Here is an 18300-nt window from a genome sequence, read left to right as displayed (position 1 = left end):
AAGAGCCCAAATGTCCATCAACTGATAAATGAAATGTGTGTATATTCATACTATCCATTACCATTCAGCCATAAAAAAGAAGGAAGTCCTGACATGTTACATTCAAGGATGATCCTTGAAAACATGTTAAGTGAAAGAAACCAGTCACAAAAGGCCACATATTATAGGATTCCATTCATATGAAATGTCCAGAATAGACAAATTTATAAGATAGTAGATGCGTAGGTACTTAGGGCTAGGGTGGGGGAGGCAGGTAATAAGGAATGACTGCTGATACAGGGTTTCCTTGGGGAGAAAGGGGGACACAAAAATGTTCTGAAATCAGACTGTGATGATGGTTTTACAATCCTGTAGACTTATATACTTTTTTTTTTTTTTTTTTTTTTTTTTAAGTAGGCTTCGCGTCCAGCACAGAGCCCAACATGGGGCTTGAACTCACAACCCTGAGACCAATATCTGAGCTAAGATCGAGAGTCAGATGCTTAACCAACTGATCCACCCAGGCACCCCGACTTGTATACTTTAAAAAACATTTTTTTTTGGGGCGCCTGGGTGGCGCAGTCGGTTAAGCGTCCGACTTCAACCAGGTCACGATCTCGCGGTCCGTGGGTTCGAGCCCCGCGTCAGGCCCTGGGCTGATGGCTCGGAGCCTGGAGCCTGTTTCCGATTCTGTGTCTCCCTCTCTCTCTGCCCCTCCCCCGTTCATGCTCTGTCTCTCTCTGTCCCAAAAATAAATAAACTTGGAAAAAAAAAAAAAATTTAAAAAAAAAACATTTTTTTTTAATGTTTATTTATTTTTGAGAGAGAGACAGACAGAATGCAAGTGGGGGAGGGGTAGAGAGAGGGAGACACAGAATCTGAAGCAGGCTCCAGGCTCTGAGCTGTCAGCACAGAGCCTGACACAGGTCTCGAACTCACAAATGGTAAGCTCATGACCTGAGCCAAAGTCAGACGCTTAACCGACTGAGCCACCCAGGTGCCCCCGGACTTGTATACTTTAAATAGGTGAACTGTATGGTATGTAAATTACATCTCAATAAAGCATTTTTAAAAATAGCATTGTGGGGGCACCTGGGTGGCTCAGTCGGTTAAGCGTCTGACTCTCTCTTTCGGTTCAGGTCATGATCTCATGGTTTTGTGAGTTTGAGCCCCATGGTGGGCTCTGTGCTGACAGTGCAGAGCCTGCTTGGGATTCTCTCTCTCCCTCTCTCTTGCCCCTGCCCCTCTCATGCTGTCACTGTTTCTCTCAAAATAAATAAATAAATAACTTTTTTAAAAATTTAAAATAGCATTGTGATCATATATGTAAGTATGCAGGAGTGAGATAACATGAGGTTAACATTACATGAGGTTTTAGAATATTTCGATGAAAAGATAAATGAAAAAAGGTTGTTTATCGATGAATCTGGGTGGTGGGTATTCATTATACCATTCAGAAAATTCTAGTTAATAAAAGATCCCTTCTTGTCAACAGAGGCTGGAGCCTTTAAAAGCTTCAAGAAGTAGGGTGGAAGGAAACCTGGAGATCATCTGGTGAAGTCATTCACTTAACAGATGGGATTCAGAGACAGAAAGTGACTTTCTCAAGAATAAACAGAAAACAGACAAGGTGGCAGGGGATGATCTAGAGAGAAGTAGGCAGGGGCACCGTCCTCAGAGACATGTTTCGTACTGAACAAGCAACCACCCGGCAAATGGCTGGGGGTGCCACGAAAGGCCCAGAACTTACTTGAGTTTCAGCTCCCTGGTGAGCTCATTCTGAGTCTGCTCCAGCTCCTGACGCTCCTTGATGTGCTCTTCTTGGAGGTCATGGATCTCTGCCTTCACCGCCTGAAGCTTGGAGAACAGCTGGAAGCGAGGCCAGAGGCCGGTGAGGAGGGCAGCCCTCCAGACAACAGAGTTCTTCCCTACCCGCTCCCCACCGCCAAGTCTCAAGACACCTCTGCCCGGCCTCGTTCCTTTATACCTTCTTGAGTTTTTTGGTCTTGATGTCCACCTCTTGCTGCAATGAGCTGTATGTCTCTTTAAGTTCCAAGGTCTCCTCATCTCGACTTTCCATCTGTTGCTGGATTTCTCTTTCTCGACGTTTCTGAGCAACATCACAAAATTCATCAGCTTGCCTAGAGACAATGTCTGTACAAGAACACAGAGCTGGGGGGCTCCAGATCAGAGTCTCCCGCTAGGAAGGGGCTAAGCACCTCGTTTCCACCCCTTCTGAAGAATCTAATACAAGAGACATTTTCTCTGTAGCGTTAATGCACCGTATCCCACCCCCTTCTCCTCAAAAAGGAATGAAAAGTCACCTGCTCTGCGATTTCCTGCCGTTTCTGCTCCAGGATTTTCTGCTGTTCATTTGTGTGATCTACTATATTTTTCCCTCCAACAAGCAGCTTACTCTCCATGGCCTGAGTGAGAGAAAAAGTAGAATCCATCTCGTGACTGATCTCCCTCAGAACATATCTCCTCCTGGGGAAGCCTGTAAAACATAACGAGCTCAGGACTGAGCCAAAGGGGTGAACTCTGGGGGAACACAGACTGTGCTCGGCAGTGTCCTTACTATCACCGCTGTGGAGCTTTACCTTAGAAACACTGAAGATGTAGCTTCCCCAGGCATACAGGAATTTCAGCTTTCTTTGAAAAAAAAAAATTTTTTTTTTTTTTTTTTTTTTTGGCTTGTATGGACCAAGCATTGACCCTACCTAAAACATATTGAGTACCTCCTACGTGCTAGGTACTGGGGATGCAACTGAATACAAATCACAAGGCTAAAGAGTTCACTGAGAGCCGCGGACAAGTAAGCAGGCTCTTACCCTATGGAGTCAGACGCCATCATGAGGAAAACACAATAATAATGGGAGAGGCACATGGGAGAGAGAGAATTCAGGCTTTTGGAGGGAGTCAAGAAAAGCTTCCTGTCTCAAGAGCGCTGAGGTAAAAATAGGAATTAGCTAAGAAAACAAAAATGTTATGTGTGTGAGAGGGTAGGGTAGGGAGTACTGATACGTGAAGTTGGCAAAGCAACTACGGGTCAGTTCAAAAACCTCAAAGACTAAACTTGATCCTGCAAAGCACACAAATCATACTGACTGTTCTTTAAGCATAACGTTACACAGTCAGATTTGTGTTTTAGAAACATTCTTCCCCTACCACAGGAAGGGTGACTGGAAAAGGACAGACCTGGTGGAGGGAGACCAGAACAGGAGGCTGTTTTGAGGATCCAGGCCTGGGCTAGGGCAGCAGTGGTGGGAGAGAACAAAGAGGATGATGGGTCCAAGAGAGCTGATGGCACAGGACTCAGAGGCCTTGGGACTGACTGGGCCTTAAGGGAGAACGAGGGACAGCCAGCAGGGACAACTCCTAGGGCTCTGGCTTGACTGAGAAAAGGTAGGCAGGAATAGGCTCTGGGTGGCCGTGGGCATCTCCGGAAATGTCCAGTAGGCAGAGACATTAGGCTTGGATGTTAGACAGCTCTGGGCTGGCTATACAGATAGGACACCCTGAGCATTTAGATGGTACCTGAAGCCATGGGAATGATTTGCTCCTGAAAAGCATGGAATCCACAAACTCCACAACCTTGTTTTAAAGAAACTTATGAACATTAATGACAGCCATCTTTCAGTGAGCCCTTGAGCCTGTTTGGAAGTGACTGGACTGGATTATCAACCATCCCCTTGCCCCCCCCCCACACACACACACACTCCTTCCAGCTCTAAAGTACTTTTGTCCTATGATTTTACAGCATCTAGAGATCTCAAGAGACAGAAGTAATACCATTCTGCCATAAACACAATGTGACCTTGAGGTTATATTGAGTCTTGCCACACTTGGCCTCTGAGAGTCGCCCAAATAACCCAAGTTGCTTAGAGCATCTAGGTGTTCCTGGCTTGGTTAATAGATGTGATCCTAAAACCCAGCATGCAAACCAAACACGGGCACACCCTGTTAACACTTCAAGTGCAGGAGTGAAGAGGCATGAAGTGGCATTTGTAGTGAAGGAACCCACAGGACAAGGTGACCTTCTATTTGTGTTGTATAGGACTCCATGTTCATATCAGGTCTTGAAAGCTCTAGAAAAGACCCCTGCTTCTGAAGTAAAACAGAACCCAGCTCTGTGAAATGGCTACTGTGAAGCCACAGATAAAGCATGGCTTCATATAGCGATGGGGAAAGGAGAGGAGAGGAAGAGGTCACTGTCATTTTTAAATTAATAAACATTTGAGAGTTGAAACCAGATTTTGCGTGAATTCACTAAGAAAGAACCCAACACCTCAGAGCAGTTCTGGCTTGTGGTCAGGCAATGGTCGTCAGATTGCCAGGGTTAGCTCTGTCCCCTCCTCTGCCATTAAAGCCCCGTGGCAGCCCAGAGTCCAGCCCATTGGCACCAGAAAGAAAATGCACAGGAGTCCCCGCGTTCTAGAATGCTACTTGGCCAGTGACTCACAGAGGTTGGAGGTTGAGGGAAGGGGCTGACTACAAGGGCATAAGGAACTGTTCTGTATCTTGTGTCACAAGGTCACTGCATATTAAAGCCACAATGAGATACCATTTTATATACACCAGACATACAAAAATTAAAAGTCGGAGAGTCACAAGTGCCAGTAAGGATGAGGCACAACCAAAGCTCATAATGTGCTGGCAGAAGCTTCAATTCACATGGCCACCTCCGAGAACAATTTGTGATTATCTAGTAAAATTAGGACTGCACATACCCAAGGACCTAATGGCGCCAGATAAGAAATTCTTGCTCATACACGTTCTCCTGGAGCCAAGTACAAAAACATTTGTGGCAAAAAATGGAAACAACCCACTATCAGGAGAATGGAATACCACATGATTCTCAGAGCGGTAATAATGAATGAATCACAGCTCCAGGCATCAATATGGACAAATCTCATTACGTAAGGCTGAGCAAGTAAAAGCAAATTGCAGCCGTGAGATTCCATTCATATAAAGGTAAAAAATTATGTGAAACCGAAACTATTTTTTTAGACATATATACATAAATGGGAAAACTATAAAGAAAAGTAAGGAAATAATAAACACCAAACCTAAGACAATGCTTACCTCTGGGGGAGGGGGACACGAAGAACTCGTAAAGATTCAGGTTATGTTCTATTTCTCACACTGCGGGGCGGGGAGGGGGGCATGGGCGTCGGTTTTATTGCTGGTTTCTATACCCTGCACATATATAAAAATTATTCTTCCTATGCATTCAATATTTCGTGTTTTAAATTTGAAGAAATTGTTTTTATTTCAGTTCCACAAATCCTTACTGGACACCGGACACCGGAAGCTGTTGGGAACGTAAAACTGAAAGGGACATCATCCCTCATCTCATTTTTTTGGCGAAAACAGAACACACTGAAAGAGGAAAGGGCCTCAGGGAGGGTCCAGTACCTTGATTTTGGCGCCCAGCATCTCAGCCGCATCCTTCTCCCGTCGCAGGTCCTCCATTTTTTTCTCCTTCTCCTTCAGCAGCCTCATCTTCTCCTCTGCAACCAAGCTGTGGTCCTCTACAATGGCCCGCTTCTCAATCTCCAGTTTTTCTTGCTGTTCCCGCCAGTAATCATCCTTATCATCCCCTTCCTCCTCACCCTCTTCTCCCTCCTCCTCCTCCTCTTCCCCACCCCCACCACTGCCACCACCTTCCCTCCGCTTCTCTCGCCTCTTCCTTCTGCCAATGGACCGTTTTTCCAGCTGGGCCTTGAGCCGAGCAATCTCTTCCTGGAATTCTCGAAGGAGGGCATCTTTAGGGTCCTCGTTGACCCTTGGCTTGTTCTTAATGTTTTTGGCACGGTTGGCGTATCTCAGAGTGGTCAGAGTCTCTTCTACGTTGTACGAGGCAGGTCCCACGTTGGCCACCATTACAGTTTTAGCATTGCCACCAAGAGAATCTTGGAGGAGCCTGGTAAGCTTTGAGTCCCGATACGGAATGTGAGTGCTCTTGCCGTCTACCAGGGCAGAGATGACATTACCTAAGGCTGAAAGGGACAGGTTGATCTTGGTCGCTTCCTTCAATCTTTCTCCTTGTGCACCAGTCTTGGCTTGCCGTTCGCTGCCAGCAAGATCCACAAGGTTCAATTTCCCTACACGGATATGGTTTTCTCCATCAAGGCCCACTTCGCTGCATTCAATGGTGATGACAAAAATTGCATGAGAGCGTGAACTGTGCTCGTTCATGTTGGTAGCACCGACAGAGCGGTTCTGGTTCCCCACATTCATCACGTGCTCTATTTCCTTCACGCTCTTGGTGACGAAAGAAGACAGGTCTTTCACATACACTCCAGTGTCAGGCCTCTCTTTGAGCTCAAGCCTTTTGGTCTGATCCTTTGAGAGCAGATCTCGGATCTCCTCCTGATAGATCTCCAGGTAAGAAGCCCGGACCAGGTACTGTTGATTCTGAGATCGAGAGATATGGGTGAAGATATGATCAAAGGAGTTAGGGATGACCCCTCTTTTCTCAGGGTCACCACGGACTCCTTCCATCGTGTATGTTTTCCCAGTCCCGGTTTGTCCATAGGCAAAAATCGTCCCATTGAAACCCTGCAGGACAGAGTCCACGAGTGGTCGGAACGTCTCATCATAGAGTTCAAACTGCTTGGCATTCCAGTCATAGACTGCGTCGAAGGTGAAGGTCTTGGGCATTTCGTGGGCCACTCCTTTGGGGTTCTTCACTGATACCTGCCCCAGCTTCACGTCCACATCCACCACCTTATCATATGAAGCCGCCTTTTCCTTGCCATTCATGGGCCGACAGCGAACCACCACCCTGACGGACTCTGAGCTTTTTAGCTTTGACATGATGAACTCTGGCCGGGTCAACCCCTGAGGGCTATGAATCCAAAATGTCTCAGGAGGCTAAGGTCCTAGAAAAAAAAGCAAAAGTAAGTAAGGACAGTACAGTTGTCACCAGGGGCTGCTCAACAGCACCTGACACACCCACATCACCTTTGTCTTACCAAGCTTCTGATGGCTACATTAAATGACTTGAAGGGGTGCCTGGGTGGCTCAGTAGGCTCAGGTCATGATCTCACGGTTCGTGGGTCCGAGCCCCATGTCAGGCTCTGTGCCGATAGCTCAGAGCCTGGAAACTGCATCAGATTTTGTGTCTCCCTCTCTCTCTGTCTCTCTCTGCCCCTCTCCCACTCATGCTCTGTCTCTATCTTTCTCAAGAATAAACAAACATTAAAAAAAAATTTTTTAGGGGCGCCTGGGTGGCTCAGTCGGTTGAGCGTCCAACTTCGGCTCAAGTCATGATCTCGTGGTCTGTGAGTTCAAGCCCCGCGTCGGGCTCTGTGCTGACAGCGCAGAGCCTGGAGCCTGCTTCAGATTCTGTCTCCCTCATTCTCTGTCCCTCCCCTACTCATACTATGTTTCTCTCTCTCTGTCAAAAATAAACATTAAAAAGATTTTTTTTTATTTTTTTGATGACTTGAATGCACACTGTAGTTCTTCACCAGGTCTTAACGAGCTGCAGCGGTAAAGGAAAAACTTTAGCCCACCAGTAGTGTGCACAAGCTCGTCCTCCCTCCACCTGGCACTTTATCTCAGACTACAGGTTGTGGCAGCTCAAAACCTTTTCAAAGCCTGGATGATCTTCCATCCTGAAGAAGTACTATGGCATCTACAGAGAGCAATTTGGAACCATCTAGCAGTACCTTCTGATGTAGCACTTGTATTTCTAAGAATTTATCCCACAGATACAAGGATATTCATTGTGGCATCATTTGTGGTAGCGGCAGACTACAGCTACAGACTGCCTGGGACCGCCCATCAAGAAGGGGCTGATTAAATAAATTAAACATATATAATAGTATATACAGGGGAATCCTATGCAGTTACTGAGAAGAATGTGCTAAACTAAATGTAACCCTATACTAAGATGTGCTGCTAACTGAAAACAGGAGATGGGAAACAGTGTGTACAGAATGGTTAACACTGTGTAAGCATGGGGATACGTGGATGCACGTTTATGTTTGATAGGCAAAACAATATTATTAGAAGTATGCACATAAAAGCGGTGACCACAACAACAAAGTGGTAATAGTGGCAGCCTCAGCAGGGGGACTGTGGGCCTAGAGGACTCTCAGGTCAAGAGAGAGAAAAAACTTCACTGTGCACTTGTTTGTGCTGTTTGAATTTCCCATCTCGTGCCCATAATTCTCTTCCACCCTAAAATCATAAACTATGGCTTGTGCAAAATGTATTCAAACAGAGAAAGCACTTATTCAATCAACAAACTTAATACAATCTGAATGCAAATAAGAAAATAGGTGTTAAGAATGTTTTTTAGGGGCGCCTGGGTGGCTTGGTCGGTTAAGCGTCCGACTTCGGCTCGGGTCATGATCTCGCGGTCCGTGAGTTCGAGCCCCGCGTCGGGCTCTGTGCTGACCGCTCAGAACCTGCAGCCTGTTTCAGATTCTGTGTCTCCCTCTCTCTCTGCCCCTCCCCTGTTCATGCTCTGTCTCTCTCTGTCTCAAAAATAAATAAACGTTAAGAAAAAAAAAAAAGAATGTTTTTTAAGTAACTTCATCTGGTGGTGCCAGAAAACTCGGGGAACAAGAGAAAGGATGATTAAGTGGGTCCTCTGGGAAGGGGAAGAGAGCAAACAGATCAGAGTAAAGAGGTATGTATGAGGACCTCAAATTCCCAAAAACCTTGGTGTGGGTTTTTGGGGTTTTTTTAATAGGTAATTCTCATGCTTCTTGATTCAAATCGCTCTTCAGTGACAAGTCCCTTCGCCTCACGTGTTCTCTAGCCACCCAAGTCCCTGCCCACACAGCAAGTATTATTAGCTTTTTAATCTTCCTGAGCCAGTTTATGCATAGCAAGCAAATATGTTTAATACATACTTACCCTCCCCCCCCTTTTTTAAGTTTCTTTATTCAAGCAAATCTCCACACCCAACGTGGGGCCTGAAGATCAAGAGTCACGCGCTCCTCCAACCGAGCCGGCCAGGCGCCCACTTGCCCCCTTCCTTTTTAACACAAGCATAGAAGGTTATACACAGGAACAACAGTGTCCAGCACCTTGCCTTCCTCAATAACAACATAACTTGGAGTCTGTTCGCTCAGTAGACAGAGAGTTGCCTTATTCCTTATGACAGCAGCAAAATATCCCACCGTACGGCAGCTTAAGTTCTAGTATTAAGCTGTTTCTGGGGGCGCCTGGGTGGCTCAGTCGGTTGAGCGTCCGGCTTCGCTCAGGTCACGATCTCACGGTCCGTGAGTTCGAGCCCCGCATCAGGCTCTGTGCTGACAGCTCAGAGCCTGGAGCCTGCTTCAGATTCTGTGTCTCCCTCTCTCTCTGGCCCTCCCCCCATTCATGCTCTGTCTCTCTCTGTCTCAAAAATAAATAAATGTTAAAAAAAAAAATTTAAGCTGTTTCTGGTATTATTGTGAAAAAACTGGAACCACATCCTTGCATGTGTGAGCAAGTATAGCTCTAAGTTAAATTTCTAGGTGTGCACCTGCCGGCTCACAGGATATATGCATTTGTAATATTAATAGACACTTAGAACAGTGATAACAATTTCTTTTTAGTTGTGAGGATGACCTATTCCCTGCCAACAAAGGAGTGGCAGAATGTGAAGCAGTGACGGGCCATTCTAGGCAAATGTGCTGCAGGTTAATAGAGAGTCAACGTGTTCCCCCACTAAGCTTTTATAAAAGATTCTTCTGCTGCTAAGCACACGGGAACACGAAAATTTACTTTTCATACTTCTCTAGTTGTTAGATGTAATAAAATAATGTCTAGAATGAAGAACCAGAAAACCTCTTACCCTCTCTGAACCCATTTTCTGTAAAATTGGTAAAAGAGGGATAATGCTCCTTCCTGGTGGATGATCGTGACACTAGGCAGTACTTACAAAGGTGGAAGCACTTTATGAACTAACATAAAGCGGAATTAAAATTAACTAATACAGATTCATCCAAAACCTTTGTCAAACGATCATTCCAGAGATGACTAGTGAGCCCTAACTTTTATTCTCTTGTTCAGTTTTATAGTTATCACCCTGAAAAAAATCAGATTAAACTGAGATCCAAATACTTAATCCATGTTCAATTAGAAGTGAAGCTCCAGCCATTTAAAGAAAAGCATGTAGACAGCCCCTCGTTCATCACTTTCTATACGCTATTACAATTTTGTCTGATGATAAGAAAGAACTAGACGTTAGAATGGCCGGTCTGTTCTCCCTTTCTTTTCCAGGGCAATGGCCCCCAAGCTACCACTGCAGCTGATCCTTTGCCTGTCTCTACCTCCATGTCAGCAGAGACCTGCAAAAGTCAGGGGCCAAGCTCAAACCCCAAGCCCCTGAGCCTCCCATGGGGAGGCCTCTGCTGCAGCACATGGGATGGTTTAGACAAGATCCCATAGACTTGGAGTAAGAAACGTAAGGGAGGGAGGCTGGCCAGCTCAGTGGGAGGAGCATGTGGCTCTGGATCTCAGGGTCATGAGTTTGAGCCCCATGTTGGGTGGAGAGTACTTAAATAAATAAAACTCAAAAAAAAAGGAAAGAAAGAAAAGGGACAGCTGGGTGGCTCAGTCGGTTAAGCGTCCGACTTCGGCCCAAGTCATGATTTCACAGTTCATGGGTTCGGCCCCACGTCGGGCTCTGTGCTGACAGCTCGGAGCCTGGAGCCTGCTTCGGATTCTGTGTCTCCCTCTCTCTCTGCCCCTCCCCTGCTCATGCTCTGCCTCTCTCTCTCTCTCTCTCAAAAATAAATATTTTTAAAAAAATTTTAAATAAAATAAAATAAAAAATTTTTAAAGGAAACATAAGGGGGGTAAGAGGAGAATGGGTCAGAGAAGAGACCAATTTTTCTGCATTACAGAAGAGGCAGAGCTGTCCAGCTTTTACCTATCAAAACAAGGTGGCCCCGAGCCTGTTTAAAAAAATGAAAAGGTCCACCGCAGGGTGACCGTATATTTTTTGCGCTCTTCCAAATGATAAAAACAAAGGAACGATAATGACCTACAATCATGCTTAAAATGTTTCAAAAAGAAGGAATTCCCAAAGCCCGAGTCCTCTTAATTAAATCTCAACTCAGAACACAGAATAATACCATTTCTTTGCTGAGCTCGCTGAGCTCGACTGCATGAGTCACGTATTGTTGCCATACTGTTTCAGGAAGATGGGCTAATTTAATTTCCTGCCACCAGGGCTTAAAAACTTGCTCTGGGTCCTCCTCAGAGGAGAGGGTTTTCTTGGAAGGATGCCCTGACGCTCTTTCTTTGCTTTATTACCTTCCTTACTCTTCTTCTAGGCGGTCTAATTGCAGTGATAAATCTTTAAAGGAACTCAGCATTGCCAGGAAAGAAGCAACCACAGGTCAGCAGCTCGTCACCTTCATCCTGAATAGCTTTTCTGTTAGAACTGATCATTCCGACGTTAACAACCACCATCTGAATGGCCACTACCCACGAAAAGCTGAGTTTCTTCCTAACTTCACCACTTTTGTCCGCTGAGGAAGTCAGTTACGCATTTCTCATGGCGGTCACACGCTTCCAGATCATTCTCCAGCTCTTATACTTGGGTGAATGCACCCTCATCTTTGCTGGTTGTCACGGATTCTTACCTCAAATTCTAGAAGTAAGTGTGGGTTGGATTCTCACTAACTATTGGCTTCCTATAGAGATTCTAGGACAGAGGTCTCAAACTGGTTACATCCTTCTACCTGAAGCATTTTATTTGGTCCATTTTATTTGTTTAAATTAAAAAAAAAAGCCTCAGCAATTCCACTTCTATTTATGTGTATGTCCTAGTGAAAAACCTTTGAATGTGTACACAAGGAAACATGGACAAGGATGCTTCCTGCAGCATGTTAAAATAGAAAAGCTGGAAACAACCTAAACCAGGGGAATTGAAAAATAGCATATGGTGTAATCATATCATACACACTATACTATTCAGTAGGAAAAAGGAACACATTAGAGCAGGGGTTAGCAAGCTCTAGCCCAGGGGCCAAATCCGGCCCACATCCTGTTTTTGTAAATAAAATTTTATTGGAACATAGCCATACCTCCTCTGTTTACACATTACCTATGGCTGCATTAGCTATAAAATATCAGAGTTGAGTAGCTGTAACAGAGACAGTCTGGCTCAGAAAACCTAAAATATTTACTGCCTGAACTTTTACAGAAAAGTCTGCCAAGCCTGAATTAGACTTATATATGTTTACATGGATAAATAAACGGGCTGAGTGAAAAAGCAAGTACAGAGTGATAATTACGATTAAAAATTTATACAACAACAAAAAATTTATAAAATAATATGGTGCTCATAGAGCTGCATTTGTAAGTATTAAAAAATGGGATGGAAAGATATACAACAATTTATGATAGCAGCTGCCCAAACTGGGCAGGGTGAGAGGTGGAGAATGGGATTAAAACTGGGAAGGATATTTTGGAGCGTCTGGGTGGCTTAGTCAATTGAGCGTCCGACTCTTGATTTCTGCTCAGGTCATGATCCCAGGGTCGTGGGGTCAGCCCCACAGAGGGCTCTGCTTGGAGCATGGAGCCTGCTTGGGATTCTCTTTCTCTCTCTCTGTCTCTGTCTCTGTCTCTTTCTCCCCTTCTGCCCCTTTCTCCTGCTCATGCGCTCATTCTCTCTAAAATTGAAAAAAAATTTTAAATAATGGGAAGGATATTTCAATTTTATCTGTAATATTTTATCATTCCTCTTAAAAAAAATAGAACAGGGTGGGGTGCCTGGCTGGCTCAGTTGGTGGAGCATGCGACTCTTGATCTAAGGGTGATGAGTTCAAGCCCCACATTGGGAGGTGAGTTTACTTCAAACAAAAAACAAAATAAAACAAACAAACAAAAACCCCAGGGAAATGAGGCTTGAAGAAAATAAGAGAAAATGTTAACTGCTGTCAATCCTGATTGTTTCCCATATTATTCTCTGAATATGTAAAAATTTGTTTTCTCAAAACAAACAAAAAAAAAACCCCACCAACTTCACATTAAAAAACAAACAAACCAGGTTTGGGGCACCTGAATGGCTCAGTCAGTTAAGCATGCAACTCCTGACTTCAGCTTAGGTCACGATCTCATGGTTGTGAGATCAGGCCTGTGTCGGGCTCTGCACTGATGGTGTGGAGCCTGCTTGGGATTCTCTCCCTCTCTCTCTGCCCCTCCCTCCCCTACCCCACCCTCCCACTCATGTGCACACTTGCACACACATGCTCACACTCTCTCTCTCTCTCAAAGTAAATAAACTTAAGTTTCTTTAATAATAAAAAATAAAAATAAATTAAAAAAAAAAACAGGTTTTCTGCTTCTCTTGAAGAATAGGAATATCTGACAGCCCCTAGCCCATGACCCAAATGGTAGCAATGGGAACTGAGAAAACACCTGCCACTTTGGAGAGCCCAGCCTCTCCAATCTGCCCCAACCCCGCTCTCTACAGTCACACCCAGCATGCTTTGCCCATTTGTATTTCCTGCCTAGCTCCTATAGGCATCTCTGTCTATAACCAAATTCACGTATACATGATCTGATTAAGAAAGGCCTGGGGGCACCTGGGTGGCTCAGTTGGTTGGGCGTCCAACTTCAGCTCAGGTCATGATCTCACAGTTTGTGAGTTCGAGCCCCACGTCGGGCTCTGTGCTGACAGCTCAGAGCCTGGAGCCTGCTTCGGATTCTGTGTCTCCCTCTCTCTCTGCCCCTCCCCCATTCATGCTCTGTCTCTCTCTGTCCCAAAAATAAATAAACGTTGAAAAAAAAAAATTTAAAAAAAAAAAACCTTTAAAAAAAAAAGTCCTGCCATGCAAGTCTTTTTTTTTTTTTTAAGAGGAGGTTTTCTTTAGACCTTTATCTTTTTAAATTGTTTTTAAATGTTTAATTTTGAAAGAGAGAGAGACAGAATGTGAGTGGGGGAGTGGCAAAGAGAGAAGGAGACACAGAATCCGAAGCAGGTTCCAGGCTCTGAGCTGTCATCACAGAGACCAACGCGGGGCTTGAACACACAGACTGCGAGATCATAACCTAAGCCAAAGTCGGATGCTTAACCGACTGAGCCACCAGGTGCCCCTAGACCTTTATCTTTTTTTTTTTTTTTAATGTTTTCATTCATTTTTGAGAGGGAGAGAGTACCCGAGCAGGGTAGCGGAAGAAAGTGAGGGAGACAGAGGATCTGAAGTGGGCTCTGCGCTGAGAATGGAGAGCCCCATGCAGGGCTCGAACTCACGAACCGAGAGATCATGACCTGAGCCGAAGTCAGATGCTTAACCAACTGAGCCACCCAGGCTCCCCTAATCGATCTTTTTAAATGGCACTTACCAAGGGTCTGTAATGGCATGGAAAATGCTTATCACAAATGAAAAAGCAGTTTACAAAACTGAACCCATGCAATCACAATTATATAAAAATAAGTCCCATCAAAACATCAATAGTGATCTATTCTTTAGTGAGCATGCGGTATCTTCAAAGTGGAAAAAAATAAAGGTCTGACAATTTACCAGAAACAGCCCTGCAAGGCGGAGCAATCTGCAGGTGTACAGAGTGCATGCTAATGCATCTTTAATCAATGCATTCCAATGCAGTGTCCTCTAAGATCAGACCAGGCAACCACCTGCCAACCGCCCTGGCCTGGAGTTCAAGGACTCAGAGGATCTGAAAGGCAGCTGAAACCACAGATCACGTGGGCCATCTGAGAAACACTGCAACTCTCGGGCAAGAAGATAAAGCAGCTCCCTATTAACCAGGCTTAAGCCAACTCCCTGTGCAAGTTTCTCTCAGGGGAAGTGGCTGTTTTCTACTCTGTATCTACCTCATCACCATCAACACTACTCTCACAACCAGCGCTGTTTTGAAGTATCAGAGAGCAAGCCCAATTCTGGGTCTCCCATTAATGGGAGTTACACAATTTTTGAAACAAGATTATTCATCTCTTGTTGAAAAATAACATCACTGAGGAACTTTTAAAAGGACATTGGGGGGTGCCTGGGTGACTCAGTCAGTTAAGCATCGAACTCTTGATTTTGGCTCAGGTCATGATCTCACAGTTTGTGACATTGAGCCCTGAGTCAGGCTCTCCACTGACAGCACAGAGCCTGTTTGGGATTCATTCTCTCCCACTTTCTCTCTGCCCCTCCCCTGTGCTCACATGCATGTGCAAGTTCTCTTTCTCCCCCCTTAAAAAAAAAAAAAAAATGTTTAAACATGTTTAAAAATGTTTAAAAGGACATTGGATTTGGGGCACCTGGGTGGCTCAGTCGGTTGAAAGCCAGACTTCAGCTCAGGTCATGATCTCGCAGTTCACGAGTTTGAGCCTCATGTCAGGCTCTGTGCTGTCAGTTCAGAGCCTGGAGCCTGCTTTGGACTCTGTGTCTCCCTCTCTCTCTGCCCCTCCCTAGCTCACGCTCTGTCTGTCTGTCTCTCTCTCTCTCAAAAATTTAAAAAAAAAAAAAAAAAACTTTAAAAAAAAATAACATTGGATTTGTGTTGAGGGAACAGTTCTATATTTGCTTATATGTGCATAAGATACATTTTAAGGGATGTTCATGAGCCAGATAACAACACTGGCTGCCTATAAGGAAAGAGCTATACGGCGTGGGGTAAGAGCAGGAGGGAGACTTTGCATGTATACCCTTTAGACCTCTTGGGTTTTGACTAGTGGGAATATACTGTGTGGTCAGAAAAATAAAATTAGGGGAAAAAGGAGATGGAAAAATTTTGTGAAATTAATTAGTAAAGTAATATCCAATTGTTAAAACTCATTATTTTCTTCCTTTCATCTACCCAGTTTTACTGACCACCATGAATATAAGGTAGTAAAAATGTTTTGGGGTGCCTGGCTGGCTCAGTCAGTGGAGCATGTGACTCTTGATCTCAGGGTCGTGGGTCTGAGAGCCAAGCTGGGCGTCAAGATGGAAGGAAGGAAAGAAGAAAGAGAGGCAGGAAGGGAAAGGCAATGTTTTAACTGATGAACAAAGGGCCCTAGGAGTAAAAATACTTATCTCAACTTTATGGTGAAGTGTCTAAAAGAGCTTCCATGAGGTCTACAGTACTAGACTCTTTAACATTCTAATGTCATTGTAGCAAGTCATGTAGTCTCCGCCCTAAAGGCATTTAGAGCAAAGGTTAATAAAATACAGTCTGTTGTTATTACAGGTACTGTTTATAACCACATAATTGTGTGAATTGTCTAAAAACTTTCAAGCTGTCCCTTACAGTACGTATAAGAGCCACAGCATCTCAAACTGGCACAGATTATTTGCTAACAGTTGAGTAATCAATATCTTGAATCAGTCAATCAATCCATTGAAGTGTAATAGTCAAAACGTAACACTCCCTTCAAACAGCAACTCCATTTCTTGGAATTATTTTAAGGATCTAATTAAGGACATCAATCCCTGAATATATATGCAAGATGCACACACATGTTTATATTTATTACAGCACCACCTATAACCACCTAACTACTCATCGGTAAATATCTCTACAATGGGAAATTATGCAGTCATTAAGAATGGCAATAAACCTCTAAGTATTTACTTCTAGGAAGATATTCGTGACATTTGGCTGAGTGAAAAAAAAAAAGCAGACTACCAAAGAGAAGAGCTACTGTGACGTGATTTATGTTTACATGTGTACACGCACATGTACAGAAAAAGATGTGAGGGAAACAGGGTAAAGTCATGGTTAAAAACATGAGCTTTATTATTTTTTTTAAGTTTATTTATCTATTTTGAGAGAGACAGAGACGGTGCAAGTTGGGGAGGGGCAGAGAAAGAGGAAGAGAGAGAATCCCAAGCAGGCTCTGCGCTAAAAGCATGAGCTTTAGCGTCCAACAGGTCAGGGTTTTAATTTCTGCACTGCCACTTAGCTACAAAATCTTGACAAAGTTACCTAAGTCATAGTTTCTTACATAAAATGCAGTTAATAACACATACCTTAAAGAACTGTTCTAAGGATCAAATAAACCAATAAATTAATGCTCAGTGCTTAGCCTAGTGCAAGATTAGTAAAGTTAATTTACTCTGGGACTGAGCTTGCAAGTGATTTTTTTTTTTTTTTTTTTTTTGCTTCCTTTGGCCTTTTTGACAGCTGCATATATTTTGTTTCTTATAATCAAGAAGGGGGATGGCAATGGAGCTATTGTTTCCTTGGAGGGAAAAAGTCTAGCAACTTGATTTCAGATTAAGTGTTTTAGGAAGATAGGCTACTTATCTGGAAAGAAACCTACAAAGGTTACATACAAGAACCCTGAACAAATAAATTCCTGCCCTGAATTCAAACTGGCACCATGCATGCCCTGTCATTTGATAACCCAAACAGGCAGACAAAGAAAGCATTTATTTAGAGGGAAAAAGTGGGAAAGAAATCCTTTCTTTTTTTAATCCAGTTGTGAAACATTCAGAAAATACATTCATAAAAATATAGTCAAATCTAGAGGCTACTTCTTATTAGGATCAGTGTAGGTCTGAGGTTTTGTCATATTTGACACTTGCAATTCACAGTATATCAAGAGCTTAACGTATATTCCTCTTCTAATCCTCAACATCACCTTATGAGGAAAAGGTATTAGCCTCATTTTAAAAATAAGGATGGGAGGTTCAGAGAAATTAATTTGCCCAAGGTCTCAGAGCAATTAAGTGGAACAATCAGGATTCAAAACTAGGCTTATCTTATTTAAAGGCCTACCTATAAACTTATTCTTAATACACACATATATATGCATATGTACATGTGTATATCAATATATGCATAGATTAAAACAATTCAGGGTGTACAGTAATGAGCAAGTAATCTTCCCCCGACCCCTGGGGAAATACTCAATGCATACCTAAGCATTAATGTATCTGTATTGCTCGCCCATCTTTTTTTTTTTTTTTTTTAACTCAAGTGGAAGTATACGACGTACTGTTCTCCATCTTACTTTATAGATCCTGGAAGCAATTTCTGCACTACCACCACCCCCCTCCTTCAAACAGCTGCCTAGACGTCACGGTGTGGTTGATGGGGCGCCTGGCTGGCTCAGTCAGTAGAGCATGGGACTCTTGATCTCAGGGTCATGAGTTCCAGCCCCAAGTTGAGTGTAGACTTTACTTAAAAAAATAAATAAATAAAATAAATTTTTAAGGTGTTTGATTATTCCACTACCGGGACGTCTTCTCATGGTTCCTGGTCTTTTGCTACTGCAAACGATGCCGTAGTGAATATCCTGAACATACACCGTTAGCTACAGGTAGGAGTAATTAGCAGGATCCATTCCTAGAGCTGTAAAAGCTATGCAGGTTCCTTTTTGACAGAGGGCACCATCTACCCCCTCCCCAGGCTGTCTCACTAATC

At 43.8% G+C, this 18300-nt stretch overlaps 1 protein-coding gene across 1 annotated transcript in view; it reads right to left on the bottom strand.

Annotated features, from left to right (window-relative positions):
- Nucleotides 1-18300, bottom strand: part of KIF3B (kinesin family member 3B) — a 41709-nt gene that overhangs the window by 11738 nt on the left and 11671 nt on the right. Inside the window, exons 2-5 of the mRNA XM_086701954.1 lie at nucleotides 5398-6866; nucleotides 2304-2405; nucleotides 1967-2089; nucleotides 1730-1848 (exon numbers count right to left, since the gene is read on the bottom strand). Coding sequence (XP_086558080.1) covers nucleotides 1730-1848; nucleotides 1967-2089; nucleotides 2304-2405; nucleotides 5398-6801 — 1748 coding nt within the window. The 5' untranslated portion in view covers nucleotides 6802-6866. The remainder of the gene's footprint in view (nucleotides 1-1729; nucleotides 1849-1966; nucleotides 2090-2303; nucleotides 2406-5397; nucleotides 6867-18300) is intronic.

Source organism: Puma concolor, chromosome A3 (genome assembly GCF_028749965.1).
Source record: "Puma concolor isolate L17-30 chromosome A3, mPumCon1.1.hap2, whole genome shotgun sequence".
Classification (NCBI taxonomy): Eukaryota; Metazoa; Chordata; class Mammalia; order Carnivora; family Felidae; genus Puma; species Puma concolor.
This window is presented reverse-complemented; position numbering and strand designations above follow the sequence as displayed.